We start from the raw sequence: 17229 nt of genomic DNA on the forward strand, positions 1-17229 counted from the left end.
CCTCTCTGTCTACTTGTGATCTCTGTCGAATAAATAAATAAAATCTTAAAAAAAAAAAAAAATGGATAAAAGGCCTGAACGGAACTCATAGAAGAGGAAATCCCAGTGGACGGTCAACTGAGAAGTTGCTTAATCGTTAGGAATCAGAGAGTAGCAAAGTAAAATAACAATGCAATGCCACTGCACCCACCAGACAGAGAGAAGTCTGGCAAAGGCAAGTGCTGGCCAGGATGACCAGCAGGGAAGCTTTTCTACCACACTGGTGGTCGTGCAAATTGGTGCAGCCACTCGGGAGAGCAGTTTCACATTACCTAGTAACCGTGAAGATACACAAGCTCTATGATCCAAAAATTTGGCTCTGGGTAGACACTCTAGAGAAACGTTACCTGCATTTGCACGAGAACACATGTAGAAGAACGTCTAAGAGAACACTGTTCATCACGGTAACCAAATCCTAGAAATCACTCAAATACCCCTCTACAGTAGAACTGGAAAACCGTGGTATAGTCACATAACAGCATATTACACACCAATGAAGATAAATAAATTACAGCTACAACATGGAGGCAGCTTAGAAACAAAATATTGAGCAAAATAAGCAAGACATGAGACAGTATGTTCAGCATGATTCACATGAAGTTCAAAACCAGGCAAAATTAAAACATTCTATTTTAAGACACACAGCGGGCAGTAAAATTACAAAAGCACAGCTAGGACGGAATGTCTGCAGAAATCCGAATAGTGTGATCTGTGTGGAAGTGAAGGTGGTTGTGACCATGGCCAAGAGCAGAGCTGAAGCACTGCTCTAGCTCCTGACCTGGGTGGCAGGGACACAGATGTCCACGATGTGACAATCTGCTCTCCTCTCTATACAGACACCGTGCATGTTTCTTTACTTGAGTCATGTGTCCCGATTTGGTAATTGAAAAAGAATGCTGAGATGTGCCTAGCACGTATGTGCCCGACAAAGATTTCCCACGAAGAAAGTTCAAGGAGGACTCAGTGACATCCCTTGAGACAGGACAGTGATTTCAAGAGCTACCTTCTCCCACTCTGGGTGTCAGATAACTCACTTACCCAGTGGTGACGGCATATTTGATGTGGTTGCTTGTGGTATAGATAAAGACCCCACTCTCATCCCAGGCCCCACTCTTGACGCGAATGTTCTCATGAATGTTACACAGAGCCTCCAGTTTGCGGTTACAGATGACAATGGCTGTAAGAGGCAAAGGGCATGAGTGCTCTGCTGGACAGGGTGAGTGCAGCAGACTGGCAGGGGTGGGGAGGGAGGGGCTGGTCTCTAAATCAGGGCGGATATAATGAAGACTTACCATGTTTGGCCAGTAGCGCTACGTGGGACATGTCTGCTGACCAGATAACATATTTCACCTTAGAAATCTTCACCGAGGCCAGAGTCCTGGGACAGAGAAAGGTGAACATGAGGGGACCTGACTCCCTCGTCCCAGGTTAAGACCGACATCCTTCTCATCTCCAAATTATTAGAAGCCCCAGTTTTTAAAATAACACCGAATAAATGCCCTGTATTGTAGCTGAGCAACTGAAACATGTTGGCTCACAGCGTACTCGCTCTCCTCCCTCAACTCCCTGCCCCCACTCACACGTGCTATTAGGGATTCGTGTATGTCTGATCTCACCAGTGGACGGTAAGATCCTCTCATCACAAGAACTGTGCTGTTCATCCCTACATGCCCACACTTCTAAGTCCCAGAAACATTCCTCATTCGGGAAAGTGCTCCAAAAACCGGTGAGGAAGCCCCTCCTTGAAATGCCAGTATGGAGAGGATGGAAAGTGACCCCAGAGGGAAAAGTGGCCAGAAAGAGTCTTGGAGTTCTAGCACAAAAGTGGCCATGCCTGAGGCAAACTCACTGGGAGAAAAGTTCCCACTGCAGAGGTCCACTCTCACCCACTACAAGCCTGTCTACTTCGGGGCGGCTGACATGTTACCGCTTCTGCTGAACGTCAAAGAGCGTGATGGATTCGGCATCTCGAAGCAGGAGGTTGCCTGTGCCGGCATAGAAGATCTCATCGCAGTTGGGCACCTGTACCTTTTTGGTGATCTCATTCTTCAGATTCTTGATCAGAAGCTGAAATAATGAGCACAGGTGGGGTGATCAGAAATGGGTGTTCGCTGGGGCGCCTGGAAGGCTCAGTGTGTTAAGCCTCTGCCTTTGGCTCCGGTCATGGTCCCAGGGTCCTGGGATCGAGCCCCACATCGGGCTCTCTGCTCCGCAGGGAGCCTGCTTCCTCCTCTCTCTTTGCCTGCCTCTCTGCCTACTTGTGATCTCTCTGTCAAATACATAAATAAAATCTTAAAAAAAAAAAAAAAAAGAAAAAGGAATGGGTGTTCGTGGACAGTTGACCATGTGCCTCGGGCAAGAGTTCCTTAGCTCCCAGAAATCAAATCTGGGTTGTTCCTGTCCAAGCCAGCTACCCCTCCATACAGCCCGCTCCAAGCCTGACCCTGTCCAGGGGCTTTGAAAGCTTTTGGTTTTTTTCCCCAACTGAAACATCCTGAGAAATCCAACTCAAGTGTGACGTCCTCCCTCAACGAAAGGAAACTTCTGGGGCTTAAATTTTTGTCACATATTTTCTTGGGCTTTGTCTGTCTTACATTCTCCGTACCAGCGGGGGTGTGGGGGGAGGATGTACTCCTCGCGCAGTCCACCTATTTCAAATTTGTTTTTTTGCTTCTGTATTGTCAAGAGTGGCATGAGGCTGGTTCTCAAGCTCAGACCCACAGGGGTCATCAATCCAATCAAGTCAATTTTCAGGTTTCTGTGCTTCCCAAGGGGCCTGGGGTATCTGCTCAGTGATCCCAATTCCCCGGGCAGTGAGCAGAGAGAAACGCACTCTTTCTTCAAGCAGTACACAAACTGCTGCAGCGACAACGCCCAAATCAGTTTCCCGTTTTACGCTTCACTCACCGAATGCATCCGATCTAGGACAGCAAACCGATTTCTAGCAACCCAAACGGCTGTCAGGCCTGAGGATCGTTTCCCTTCTGGAGCTGAGAACAAAAGCAAAGGGCGGGAGCGTGTGGTGAGCCCCTGGCAGGTGACGGAGTCAGGTGCCACCGAGCTGCCAGTCATGCTGGCGGCCGTGTTGGCTTTGCCAGTTCAGCTGCTTCCTAACTAATTCAGCCGTAACCCGGGGCTATCGTCAGTGACTTTTCCCCACCAGTCCTCTCCAAACTCCAACCTACACCCTGCCAAGCCTCTTTTCTGTAGGCCAAGTAGCTGCATTTCGGCCAACACCGTGCACTGGCAGGAGGACTGCCCATCTTGGGAGACAGCACACTCCATCAAACTAACGAGCAGGGCCTAGCTGGCCAAGCAGCATCTAGGACCTCCTGTCTCCACAGAGCCCCCTCCCCAGGACGCAGCTGTTCTGCTGCTTTTAACATGCAAATGCAGACCTCGGGGTAGAGCAGGGTGGGGCAGGGCGCTCCCAAGGAAATCTTGACAGGCCGAGGAGTTCTGTTCCGGGCAGTAGTTAGCACCAAGCTGTTCCATAAATGTCAATCATTCTAATTACCCTGAAGAAGTTCTAAATGTTCCTCGGTTCCCCAACATTTCACTGGCTGATTAGAATTCTGAATGGGCTCTCCACTCCCAGAAACACTCCCAGGGTCACAGGCAGAAGGCTGCCCTGAAACACTTTTATCTATTAGCATCAGCAGAAAAGTGGACAGAACGGCTGGCTAGCCTTGCTCTGTAGTTCTCTGGCACCTGTGGGTGACGGGCAACTCGTATCACAGCCAACACCCCCACCCTCCAGGACGGGGAGCCACGCTTATCAAGCCTTTGCTTTCTCTTCCTCTTCCTCTCCACTGCCTGTCACCAGGCTGCACTGTACTCCTTTACTGATTATTCTCTCCCTCCAAAGGAGAAAACAAGAGTGGTAGTAAAACAAAACTGAGGTCAGAGCGCCTGGGTGGCTCAGTAGTTAAGCATCTGCCTTTGGTTCAGGTCATGATCCCAGGGTTCTGGGATGGAGCCCCACATTAGGCTCCCTGCTCAGCAGGAAGCCTGCTTCTCCCTCTCCCATTCCCCCTGCCTGTGTTCCCTCTCTCCCTGTGTGTCTCTCTCTCTGTGTTAAATAAATAAAATCTTTAAAACAAAACAAAACTAAGGTATTTTAAATGCTATTAATTGTAAACAGATGGGGCAAAAGAACAAGGGGGTGGGTAGAGAGGGACACAGTCATAAAATATGGTCAAAAATGGTTTCACTGTTTCATTTATAGGGAAGACTGATTTATGGGTGCCAAAGACATACAGGCTTCCTCTCCTCTCACTAGGACCACACTTTTAAAAAACAACAGTGATTCGTATTAGCAACACTAACAACACAGCAGCACCCATAACAAGGCCAGGGCTAGCAAAATGGTTTCTCGCAGTCTGCTGATGGAGTCTGAAGGGTCATGAAAGCGTACTAGTAAGGTGGGGACCCCAGGACAAGCCCTCTGTAGAGCAAGGGGAGGAAGCAGAGGGCAGGAGCTTCCGAGAAGGCGGTCCGGGAAGGCGGTCCACAAATTCTAACAGGGAAGACTCAACAGGGGTGGGAGTGATGGAAGAGGGAGACAGGGTCTCAGCTGGATCCTGGGGTCCCTGGTGGGGTGTGGCGCTGGGAGCAGCCTCATCTCTTTGACATGCAAAAGGAAGCCGATCGGATCTGGATGTGGATGGGAAAGCACAAATCCCAGTCGCAGGATGAGACCCGGCAAGATTGGAACCACATTCTTAAATAAATGAAACTACTGGGGTGAAAATCATATCAGCTGACAATAAACTAGGATAACATGCTGTGCCGAAAGAGAAAATGGAGAGTTTCTAATAACCAAATTATAAAATATATATATCTAGCTGGAGTAATAAAATGGAGGAGGGACATGAATATTTCACACCATGGTCGCCTCTGATGCAACTGTCAGCGGCCCATGCCAACAGCCTTGAGTGATGTGGCCGCAGCCTGGGGATGGGACGTGAAAACCCTGAAGGGGCGGACGGCGCGGGCGAGGAGCACTGTGCGCAAGCTGGCAGACACAGGAAGCACCTACCGTCGGGATTCTGGGAGTCCGCATCCTTGGGGATGGTGTACAGGTCGTAGGTACTGTTCTCTAAATTGCTGGCCCTCTGCAGAGGACAGAAAGAGGTCAGATCGCGAGTGAGAGAACGCAAGGCAGCAGCTTCTTCAGACAGAGAACACCGTGCACACAAGAATCTGAAGCTATCCCTTCCTCACCCTCCAGGCAGAGGGCAAGGGAAGGTTTCTACACTAAAAATTCTCAGGCTCACTGCCCAAGAAGTCAGAATTCACGGCACTGTATATTTTGTAATCTCCGAAGATGCAGGTAGTATTTGAAACGTAGCAGGGATTGCTCTTTGCTCAAAAAATTAACGAACCGGGTGCCTGGGTGGCTCAGTGGGTTAAGCCGCTGCCTTCGGCTCAGGTCATGATCTCAGGGTCCCGCATCGGGCTCTCTGCTCAGCAGGGAGCCTGCTTCCCTCTCTCTCTCTCTGCCTGCCTCTCTGCCTACTTGTGATCTCTCTCTGTCAAATCAATAAATAAAATCTTTAAAAAAAAAAAAAATTAACGAACCAAACCACTAGTCTGGCTGCTCTACCTGCATACACTTATCCCCTTTAACGTCTGTTCAAAGGGAAAAAAGGAAAAAAAAATCAGAGGAAAGAGAGTGAAGACAACTGTCAGGGGAAAAACGTTCTTAGATACTGAACAAGGACCAGATTAGACACTCAAAGTCATATGGCCAAAGACAGGTTTTCATTCTTTTTAACTTGGCGAAAAGGACACTAATACTAGAATGTCACTTCTTTTCCCCCCAAGTTATAAGGCAAGAAACACAGGGGGTACTGGCTGATGCTGAAAGCAACTCCACTGACAGGAACCCCCCTTCAAGTCAGCGCCACAATTTTTACCCACATGGAGGAATCAGAGAATCCTCTCTCCACACAGGATATAGTGACCTGGGGCATTCATCTCGACGGTCCGTTCAGTTTAGAGACCATCATCCTTACGCAAAGGAAGTTCACAAACCCTAACATGTTTGTGATCACTGAAGCAGACCTGGTTTGAGCCTGTTTACTACATTAGCGCCCTTAAATGACCATTACATAGCTTCTAAGGAGCCACCGGAGGTTTCCTAAGGGCATGAGAAAGAGACCTATGGGAAATGGGAAAGTCCTAGGACGACTCCATGGGTCACGTACCGTACACAGTAGGACTGCATTTTCTGCTGGATTGTATGACATGTTGAACACCGGAAACTTGGAACCACTGGAGTTATACATGGAAAAAAGAGAAAATACGGAAGAGGAATCAGGACGGAAGAACGGAATTACTCCCACGCCTCCTACTTATCTAGTCTGTATACATATACTCATCACTTTTATAATCAGGAATAAAAATCAATATTGCATCTACTCTCTTCCTTCCTTTAAGGCTTGGGGACATCCCTAAATCAGCTTTGACAAACAGTTTTAAAAAAGACAAACCCTAGTACAAGCCCAGCTATCCAAAGGAAGGCAGGTTAGCACGCACTGTAGTGAGCAGGACGGGGGTCTTCTTGGGTACACATTCCTACACATAACTGCAGGGGACACACAGAGTAACATGATGTGCTCTGTCTCTGGCTAATTTTTCCTGTCCCTCGGAGCATTCACATAAACCCATCTTTTTACTGTAGTAACGCTGGAGGGTGGCTATCAAACCCTCATGCCAGAGTTTGCCACCATGAATGTTTCAGCATGCTGATGCAGCTGGCTTTCCAAGAGGACAGTTCTTTTTGCCAGACATCCCAGAGGTTATCCTATCTTCAGAGTTAAGAGCTTCCAGAGCCATATATTCTAGTTTAGAGATGTGTGCACTTTGCTGGAAAGCAAAGGAAAGTTACAGAAATGCCAAACAGAGGCAAAAAGGCCTGTCACCAAGTTGGGCTGCTCTGCCTCAGGAGACTGATTTGCAGGAGACCTGGCGGAATGTGGCCATTACGGTCTCCTCCGCACAGGGTCACTAGCATTCTCCTTAGGGAGACCCCCCACTCTCCTCTTGGCACCTTCCTTGCCTGCCACGCTCTTGGGGTTTCAGCTGAGTAGGCTCCCCAACAGGGATTCAATCAGTGAGAGGCGCTGAGATCCAAAATGTTGTTGGGAGCAGAGTCCGGTGTGGGCATCACCTCCAGTGACACAGAGGGCCTGGGGGAAGAACGGGTTGGACTTACCTCCGCAACTGCATCACGGCTACGTCTTTGGAGCTGTTGAAATCCAACTGACGCAAGAATCGGTCCTTGACATAATGTAGCATATTGCCATGAACAGCATAGGCTGGCCGTTCCCGCTCCAGTTTAAACACAATCATGCCACCGTCATGGCCTGGGGCACAGGGAGAAGATGAAAGAATTAGCTGTAGGCAAGAAAGCCAGCTGGAAGCAGAAGATACACAAGGATAAGGACTGCATGTGCGTGCTAAAAGCCAAGATACCTAAATGCATCCTTTATTTGTCTAAGCTGTCACAGTTCTTAGAATCTTTATTCAAATAAATTTCTGTGAAACCTTTCCTAATCTTCTGTATCACACCATCACATCTGACAAACCCTCCTCTGTGTTCTCCCAACACTTCGTACAACGTTCCATTATAGCTAAAATAAACACACGGAATTCCATCACTAAAAGGCTACAGCACAGCAAAGGAAATCATCAACAAGATGAAAAGGATGAAAGGGCAACCTATGGAATGGGAGAAAATACTTGTGAATCACATTATCTAATAAGGGGTTAATATCCAAAATATCTGAAGAACACAACCCAATATAAAAAAAGAAAACCACACACAAACAACCCAATTAAAAAATGGGCAGAGAACTTGAAGAGACATTTCTAGAAGACACAGCAATGGCCAACAGACACATAAAAAGATGCTCAACACCACTGATCATCAGGGAAATGCAAATCAAAACCATAATGAGGTATCAGCTCATTCCTATCTGGGCAGCTAGTACCAGAAAGACAAGAGATAGCTCATGCTGGTGGGGATGTGGAGAAAAAAGAGAACCCTTGTGCACTGCTGGTGGAAATGTAAATTGGTTGCAGCCACTATAAAAAACAGTATGGAGTGCTTCAAAAACTTAAAAATACCAATACCGTATGATTCAGCAATTCCACTAGTGGGTATCTATCTGAAGAAAATGGAAACACCAATTTGAAGAGAGATATGCACCTCCACATCCACTGCAACATTATCTGTAGTAGCCAAGATACGGAAGCAACACACATATGCACCGATACATGGGGAAAGAAGACGTGTTACACACACACAAGCATACTACTAGGCCACAAAGAATGGAATCGTGCCATTCATAACAACATAAATGGACTTAAGAATTATGCTAAGTGAAATAAGACAGACATAGAATGACAAAAACTCTAAGATCTCGCTTGTATGTGGAATCCAACAAACAAAACAAACAAAAATGACCACCATCACCACCACAGTGGAAACAGACTGCGGATACAGAGAACAAACTGGTAGTTCCCAGAGGCTGGAGGCAGTGGAGAGCGATCAAAATACGTAAAGGGAATTAAGAGTATAAATATCCAGTTACAAAATAAGTAAGTCCTGGGGACAGATGCATCGCGTCAGGAAAACAGTCAACGACACTGTAACTTCGTGTGGTGACAGACGGTAAGTAGACTGAATCCTGAGGATCATCTTGTAATACATAAAGATACCAAATCACTCCGATGTTCCCCTGAAACAGGACATAGTATGTCCACTACGCTGAACCCCCAGCACTTAACACCCTGCACTGTAACTGTCTAAGTCCACTGGCTCCCAACACCACCAGCTTCCTGAAGAGAGAAATTAAAATCATTTCCATCCTTCCCCCGTCCCTAGCACACAGCAAGAACATAAGAGGTTTTGCTGAACAGGGACGCTAATTCAAAAAGCCTTTTTAGTTGTTTTAAAAAATCTTTTGCTTTTTTCCCTACTAGCATCAACCACCTCTCAGAGAAACCTCTGACCTTTGTCCTCCTGGTCAGCTCTCTACACGTAAACCAGATCATTCACTTCCCTAACAGGCACCTTCCAACGGCTCTCCGCCCATTCAGAGTAAAATCTGGACTCTGGGGCACCTGGGTGGCTCCGTCGTTAAGCGTATGCCTTCAGCACAACTGATTTCAGGGTCCTGGGATCGAGCCCCGTACTGGGCTCCCTGCTCAGTGGGAAACCTGCTTCTCCCTCTCCTACTCCCCCTGCTTGTGTTTCCTCTCTTGCTGCCTCTGTCAAATACATAAAATACATAAATAAAAATCTTTAAAAAAAAAAAAAAATCTGGACTCTAACCCTGGCCTGCAAGGCAGAGCACAGCCGGACCTGCCCTTCCCTCCCATGACTCAGCCCCTACTCGCTGTGCCCTTCCTGACCTCTGATGCCACTCACAGGTGCCCAGCAGCCCTCCCAGCACCATCAGTGTGTGTGTCATCCCTCACTGTCCTCCACACCCAACACAAAGCAGCAGTGTCCACGTGTCCCTCCCCACACCCCTTCCTTTTGCTTTTCTTCAAAGCATCTTCCACGTGCTGTTTTATATACTTGTTTTACGGTCCCTCCGCCCCTCACTACAAATAAGGGTTCCCCAGGGTCGGGGACACTGCACTCACAGCAGCACCCAGACGACGGCCTGGCGCGCAGCACGCATCTGCTACACGGATGACGGAAACTCAGCCTCTCAGCTCCTCAGTTCTTCTGACTGGCAACCCTGAGTATCCACCATTAGCTTCCTAACTGATCAAAGGGAAGGGGCTTTCTTGTCAAATGGATCTGGGTGGAGAACCAACCCCGAACAAACAGTTTTCCAGGAAGGTAAGGGGGAGCAAAGGAGAGAAGCTTCAACTGCACAGCTCTGAGAACCCTAGCTCTCCCCACCACCCTGCCACTCATCAACCGGCGAGAAAGCTGATAGAGATTCACTCTCATGTCTTAACAGACGTGCAACTTAAACAAGAGAAAAAGAGAAGAAATGGCCCTTACCTGCTGCAAAGAGGTTCAGATTGGGGTGGGCAGCTAGGACCCAGAAACGATCATGGTCTCTACGGAAGGTCTGAACCCCAGTCCTAGGAAAGCAAAGGATACACAAAAGAAAATATTAATTTCCAAGTAATCTTCAGCTTATCACATACAAGAGCACTGAGCACTGAGTGTAAGCCAGCACACAGTTTAAAGATTAAATGAGGGACAGCATGTTGCACATACTAAGTAAGGGGAGTCTTGATAAATTCTACCAAGAGAAGAGGAAACCTCACTGACCCTAATATTTTGGTATTTCAACTTCCCCTTATTCATCACGATTTCCTAGTATATTACCTTCAATTCCACATTTCTTTAACTACTGAAGAACATGCTTAAATTTGGAGGAGAAAAGAATGCATGTGAAAGTTGTATTTGACAGGAGATCTGTAAATGCGGGCTGATCTCTAGGCCCCTTGAAAACATCGGGTCAGACTTCTCCATGTGCTGAAGATGGGAGAGACGCACAGAAGCAGTCTAATCTGCCTTTCAGGAGAAAGAATGAGAGGCAGGAGGGGCTTTCCCCTGGCTTGGGTCACACGTCATCACATCCCCCGTACCGCTTGGACATATCCCAGACTCGGATACTCTTGTCCTCCGAATTGCTGAGGATCAGCTCTTGGCGAGGATGGAAGACGGCACAAGAAACGTTGTTGTAATGACCGCGGCAGGTGTCAACCTCCCATGCCTTTGACTCTGAAGGACCAGAGAGAATTAGATCATCACAACTCTCTACAAGTTCAGGACTTAAAATTATGGCATCTCTGACCAAATGCTAGGAGCTACTCCAAAATACTACACAAGCAACTTCTCTCTGACAGGGCTATTTTGCCATTTAAGCCTCTGAATCTCTATGTTTCTTCTTCCATCCAGACCCAACCATCAATGACAGCACCTCTTCTCCATCATTATCTTCTTACCCTGTTTTGTCACTAGCTCTCATGGAAGAATATATGCAGGCTCCATAGCTTTTAGTCACCACTGTATCTCCAGAGTCTCGAACAAATTACTACAAAGCAGGTACTCAATAAATATTTTTTGAATGTTTACTCTTAACTATGTTCAGAATCCTCAAAATCATGGGGCGCCTGGGTGGCTCAGTCGTTAAGCATCTGCCTTCGGCTCAGGTCATGATCCCAGGATCCTGGGATCGAGCCCCGAATCGGGCTCCCTGCTCAGTGGGGAGCCTGCTTCTCCCTCTCCCACTTGCCCTGCTTGTGTTCCCTCTCTCTCTGCCAAATTATTTAAATAGAATCTCAAAAAAAAAAAAAAAAAAAAGGAATCCTCAAAATTAGGATACCTCAAAACAGGAAAAAAAAGAATGGGACAAGTTCTATGCTCCTAGGGTTAGCGTTAAGAACCCAAGGCAGGAAAATGGGTGACTAAGTCCAGAAGACCTGGCTCCTTCACCTTGTTGGCCGGCAGCCGGCTCTTCAGACCCAGTGACAGTGTCCCTGGCCTACTCACCGTTCATGCGCCAGATCTTCACTTGTCGGTCGTCTGCCCCAGAGACGATAAGGGGCATGGTGGGGTGGAAGGCAGCCCAGTTTACTCCACGATCATGACCCTGTGGAAAAAAAGAAGTGGTTCTTCTACAGCGGCTTTGTAACCATCACTGAAAGCCAACTAAAGCGCCACCGGGTGGTTATCAAAAACATCTCTGATTTTTACTCTTCCAGAGAAGAGTCAAGGGATTACGGCAGTCTAAAATACGAACATGAGAGTTAGTACCAACCCACCCAATACTATACCCAAGTTGTCTCTGCAATTCCCAAATCCTTCTACCCCCAAAGTCAGTATCACTTGCATTTGTGATACACTGTCTTGTTTTGTTATTTATATGTTATTTCCCCAACTAATTATTAGCCTCACAAGAATAAAAACCAATTTTATAACTGGAGGAAATGTGGTCGGGAAACTCTCGGGTGAGTCCCAACTCTTAGGAAACTCATGAGGCCAAAACTATTTTTGTAATAACGTTAAGCCATTATTTGCCTTTTTCACTTTCACTCTCTCCTGAGGATGTTTTCCAGAGGCTACGTGACATGATGTCATTGCTTTGATGGCTAACGGAATGTGTGCTTATGTACTTTGTTTTAAAAAGTTCTTACTTTTAATTACAGATATGGTAAAAACTGAAAGATATAAACCACGTTAACATGAACTCTTTGGGGTCCTCAGTAAGTCTGAAGGGTATACAGAGATTCTCACACCACAAAGCTTGAGAACTGCTCATTTTCAGACATCTTGTACTTAGCTGTACTCAGTACTGCAACAGGACAGCAGATAAGGTAGTCTCCGATCAGCAGTGTTTTACAGAGACTTAATGCTGTGGCGTAAATCCCCTGGGTTTTAGAATCCGACCCAAGTTCAAATCCTAGTTCTTCCATTTACTAGATACATGTGAATTTTGGTAAACTGCCCAATTTCTCCATGTCTCAATTTTTTTCATCTGTAAATGAAGTTACCGATATCTGCCTCGGAGGAGAGCTGTGAGGATTAAATTAGATGTTTTGAAAAAGCTAGTTTCTTTCTCTAATGCTCTTCTGTCTCCTCACCACGCACACAAATTACTCACCCACGGCTGGTCCTTACTAACTCTGATCACATCACAACCCCCACCCCACTCCCTCCTCTCTCGAGAGGCGTGCGAACGGACTCTGCTTTGGGATGCAACGGAGACGCCACTTTCTCCCTCCCTCCCCGCTGGGCTTAGGAGGTGACGTGACTCTCCCTCAGGGGCCACAGAGGCTTCACCTCTCCCGGCTCCCGGACTTTCTGTCTCCAGGGCCTCCACACAATGCCCAGCACTTCACAGGCACCACACAGACCTCTGCCCCAGGAGGGAGTGAGCGAGAGGCGTCCTATCCCTGCTCCCCTGACGAGAGCCCCAACGACCCTCGAAGACCAGTACCTCCAGCACGTGTTTGACCACCGCGTCGGTCGTTCCAAACAGATCAACCCCGGTTATTCCTCGCACGTCGGACTCCACTGCACCAGGGGACAAGTTTTTTTTCCTTAGACCTTTGAAGGCAGGAGGAGTGGGATGGAAGACACAAAATCATGTTACCAAAGAGAGCCCAGTAACAGAGGCCCGGGAAGGTGGAGGGAGAGACTAACGTTAACGACAAAGAAAGGAAAAAGAAATCGGGAGAGACTGAAGTCGGTCAAGAGCTCCCGTCTACCTCTCTGTAAAAATGTTCACGATGCTGACGTACTTTGATGAGCCTCTCTTTCCCTCCCTGAACGCTTCACAGCCCTGCTACTGGGATCTCCCCGAGGACGAGGACGGCGATCCAGACTCCTGGCCCGGCTAACTTCCTCAGCAAGCTTCGCCCCAAGCGCTGTCTCCCTGAGCTCATTCCCAGTCTTGTTCCTGAACTGTGGCCTGCAGCGGTAAACCTCCCATTTCCACTTTCAACTTTATGGCAACTACAGGAACTTTTCTTCCATCATCTCAAAAACCTTGGAAGAAAAGCCATTTGGGGAAGCCACAGCTCCGTGCTTCTCAAGCGGGAAGCTGCTTGGCCACTCCACGGGACAGCTGCAGAGAGCTAAGGAAACTAGGCCTATTACACACCGAACAGCTGTTTGGTGGAAGAGAGGATACAAGTACAACTATGCAGAAAGTGTACTCTTCCATGTGACTCTTGCGCAGGGACCAAAATAATTTCAACTGCCATGGCCTCATGCACAACAGAACCTCATAATGTACTCGCAACAAAAAGACGGCCGGACCAATGTAATTTCTTTCCTTCAGATCATGACTAATAAAATCTAGTTAGGACCAAAATAAATTTTATAAATAAATAAATAAATAAATAAAAACCGTCAGTCCTTTTAAGCTCTTACTTAAAAAGGCTGGTTACAGATCTGAATATGTGTACTTTGCCAACAAATCTTCTGGAGGCTAGTTTCACTGGAACTTCCCATAATTTGAAGACAACAGAAAAAAGACACCAGGTTAAGAATAGTCTTATTCACACAGGACCCAAACTCAGGGCTCAACTACACCTATCTTTAAAGACTATCTGTGGTACACAACCGCAGCTATGCTTGTTAGCATACTTTACAACTACTTTACATTTGAAAAGCACTTTGTGATTTTTCAAAACACTCAATTTTACATTTTACACTTGATTACAGATGTTCTATAATCTGATCCTAATAACAACCTTAGAGACAGGCAACCAGGTATAATTATACTTTAATAAGAAAACAGAACTGGGACTAAAATTCTATCTTCTGAAATATTTGTGGGGAAAGCGGAAATTCAAACTACTAGCACTTGTAAAATAAAAAAACAAGTATCCACAATTGGGGGGAAAATAAAAGCCATCACTGAAAATAAAACTTAGGTCACCTTAAGCCTAAAAGTTGGCCTCTGTAGGAAAATATAAACATTTAAGTTTAATGATTACATTTATCTTTGTTTTAAAATTACAATATTAATGTAATCTCTTCTCTCCCAGTGGCATGTAGACATCAGCACTGGGGAGACAGGTGCTAAGAGGGCCCAACGGCGTCAATCATCTCGTCCCCTGTCCAAGATGAGCACTTAGTCAATAGTAAGAGAAATAAAACGGATGCTGTAACAAAAATGCACTCTCCAAACCTTCGTAAGTACATTATCAAAGGGATGTCTCTTCTCACTTACTTCGCTTGTCTCTTTTTTTTTTTTTTTTTTTAAGATTTTATTTATTTATTTGTCAGAGTGAGCACAGGCAGACAGAGTGGCAGGCAGAGGCAGATGGAGAAGCAGGCTCCTGCTGATCAAGGAGCCCGATGTGGGACTCGATCCCAGGACGCTGGGATCATGACCTGAGCCGAAGGCAGCCGCTTAACCAACTGAGCCACCCAGGCGTCCCTTCGCTTGTCTCTTTAATGGGATCTGTCAACTTCTTCTAATGGGTCTGGTGTATGAAACAGAGTCAAGGAAGACAGAGACAGCTGTGAGGAACTTCACCTCCAATAAACGTCAACAAACACATTAAAAGGAAAAGCCGTATGACAGAACTCAAGCCTCTGCTGCACTTGCTGTCATGATTCAGGAAAGGGGGCAGAGCAAAACCAGACAGATGAATAGTGACAGGCAGTGAAAAAGATACTTAAGAGAAGAAATATTTGAGCGTTTGAAAAGCCACTCACTACGACTGAACGATAGATGGAAAATTTCTACAGCAGCTACTCAAATCCAGAGGGAAGGGAGTTCACTCTCAGACTGGACCGGGCTGACGCACGCTTCCCAATGGGGGTCAGGGGGAAGTAGTAAAAAGAGAAGAATAAGGACAGGAATTGGCAGCAAATTAATACTTTTTTAGTTGTCATTTCAAAGATAAAGCCTGAATTACATGGGCTTGACATGCAAAGGTGCAAGCACATTAAGATACTTTAACTGTCAGTCACTTGGAAGATCAAGCTAAAAAAACAACCTATCTTCTATATCTAGATTGTAAATATATTCTCTTTTAAACATACTTTGCCAGGCTAACAGAAAAGATTCAGGTCAAGTAAGCCCCAAGGGGCTGAATTCTCATAGCACAGATAACAAGACAGGTTTTTCTTTAAAGATCTGTTTTCTTACTGTATATTAAGCTCAGAGAGGTAGACATTCCAAACAATTACGATTTTCCGCAGTCCTTTAAATGTGAGGGTATTCATTCTCTGACTCAGAACGCACTTTTCCTCTCTCAGAGTTACTACCTCTGGTCCCTCCAAGACCTGAAAGCTAATTCCTCTTCCTGCGTTCAGACTTATTCGAACCCAGGCAAAAATAACTTGGCAAAAAGAGTGTGCTGATCTCCAGAAAGGGAAAGAATAAATGTAAGTCTAACTCAAAGCTCCTTTTGGTTAAAGACCAAAGCAACTCCTTTCACTCTCATTAAGGGGTTACTGGAAGTCCAGAGAGTTTTAAGCAGAGAAAAACACTTAGAAACGGGAAAGAGAGCATTCACATTAGTAGAGCAAGTCAGCACAAGGTCCTCAGTATCACATATGCTAAACAAGTACAGCAATCGCAACTGTTAGACGGTGACCCATGCCCTGCACACATTCAAGAGCAAGTAGAAACCCCAACTGGGGTCAAACTCTCTCTCTTCTCTGTTTTAAGGTCCTTAATTCTGACGCAAAAATGACCTTCAACCTACAAAAGTGAAGACAAGGATTCCTTGCTTTGGGCATTTCAGGTTATCAGTGAGAATCCATCACCCGAAAGGGCTCAATCCCCATACCATGCCACTGGCACCTGCTGTGCCAGCGTGGGGGCGTGGCCGGCATTCTCAGAGTGGGGTGGAGAGGCCCCTCTCAGAAGTCCTATCGGCCAAAGCATCCCTTAAGCTTAAGCGTGTAACAAATTAACTTCTTTATGATCTACAATGGCATTAGCTATAGACCATTCTCGTGAGAAGTGAGAAAACAGTCACTCCAAGTATCTGAGAGGCGCTCGGTCCTGTCACAGAGCTCTGGCTGGGAGACGCTCTTCTCAGTAAGGGAGGCTCCGCAGCAGAAACCGCGTGAGCCGGATGCAAGCCCCGAGGCTCCTGCACCCAGAGACAGAGAAGGCGCTTTGAATGTGTGCACAGGGAAAACCACGGCAAGCCACAGCTGGGTTACTGAGAGAGTAAATAAGGAGCCCCCCCGACACGAGCGGTGAGGAGAGAGCACAGGCTCACACTGCCTGTGTTAACGCCTCTCGGCAAGGCTGGTCACATCTGGGTGTACTTCAAAAGGCCTCATCAGTCTGACAAAAAACTGCAATGGCAAAAGCCCCAGTGGAAAAGAGCACAACTTGCCTATCTCCCATACACTCTTGCTGATGCCACTGCCCTCTCTCTAATCCTGACCCTCTGAGAAGTGCAGACGGTTCTAGAAATTCTAAGACGAGAGTCATCACAACGGTTTGCCATAACACAGGACTCAGACTGCCATTCCCAAGTTCAAGACAATACGTAACATACGCTGAGTTTCTGTCAAAAACGCTTCTCGTGGCTGGGAAGGGGAGGGGGCTAGAAGGATGGGTAAGAGCGTCTGTGTCACCTGTATTAGCTTCCAGCTCCTCAGATCTCTGCCACACCAAAATACATACACATGAGAAAGTTGAAAAGTTAAAAAAAGAAAAAAAA

At 46.6% G+C, this 17229-nt stretch overlaps 1 protein-coding gene across 3 annotated transcripts in view; it reads right to left on the reverse strand.

Annotated features, from left to right (window-relative positions):
* COPA (COPI coat complex subunit alpha) overlaps positions 1 to 17229 on the reverse strand; it is a 45606-nt gene that overhangs the window by 13040 nt on the left and 15337 nt on the right. For all 3 annotated transcript variants that reach the window (XM_032845667.1, XM_032845668.1, XM_032845669.1), the window contains exons 7-17: positions 13023 to 13132; positions 11576 to 11675; positions 10669 to 10804; positions 10073 to 10155; positions 7262 to 7412; positions 6252 to 6318; positions 5081 to 5156; positions 2947 to 3029; positions 1967 to 2106; positions 1332 to 1417; positions 1078 to 1216 (exon numbers count right to left, since the gene is read on the reverse strand). In XM_032845667.1, the coding sequence (XP_032701558.1) occupies positions 1078 to 1216; positions 1332 to 1417; positions 1967 to 2106; positions 2947 to 3029; positions 5081 to 5156; positions 6252 to 6318; positions 7262 to 7412; positions 10073 to 10155; positions 10669 to 10804; positions 11576 to 11675; positions 13023 to 13132 (1171 nt within the window). The remainder of the gene's footprint in view (positions 1 to 1077; positions 1217 to 1331; positions 1418 to 1966; positions 2107 to 2946; positions 3030 to 5080; positions 5157 to 6251; positions 6319 to 7261; positions 7413 to 10072; positions 10156 to 10668; positions 10805 to 11575; positions 11676 to 13022; positions 13133 to 17229) is intronic.

Source organism: Lontra canadensis, unplaced genomic scaffold (genome assembly GCF_010015895.1).
Source record: "Lontra canadensis isolate GAN:19392208 unplaced genomic scaffold, GSC_riverotter_1.0 scaffold168, whole genome shotgun sequence".
NCBI lineage: Eukaryota > Metazoa > Chordata > Mammalia > Carnivora > Mustelidae > Lontra > Lontra canadensis.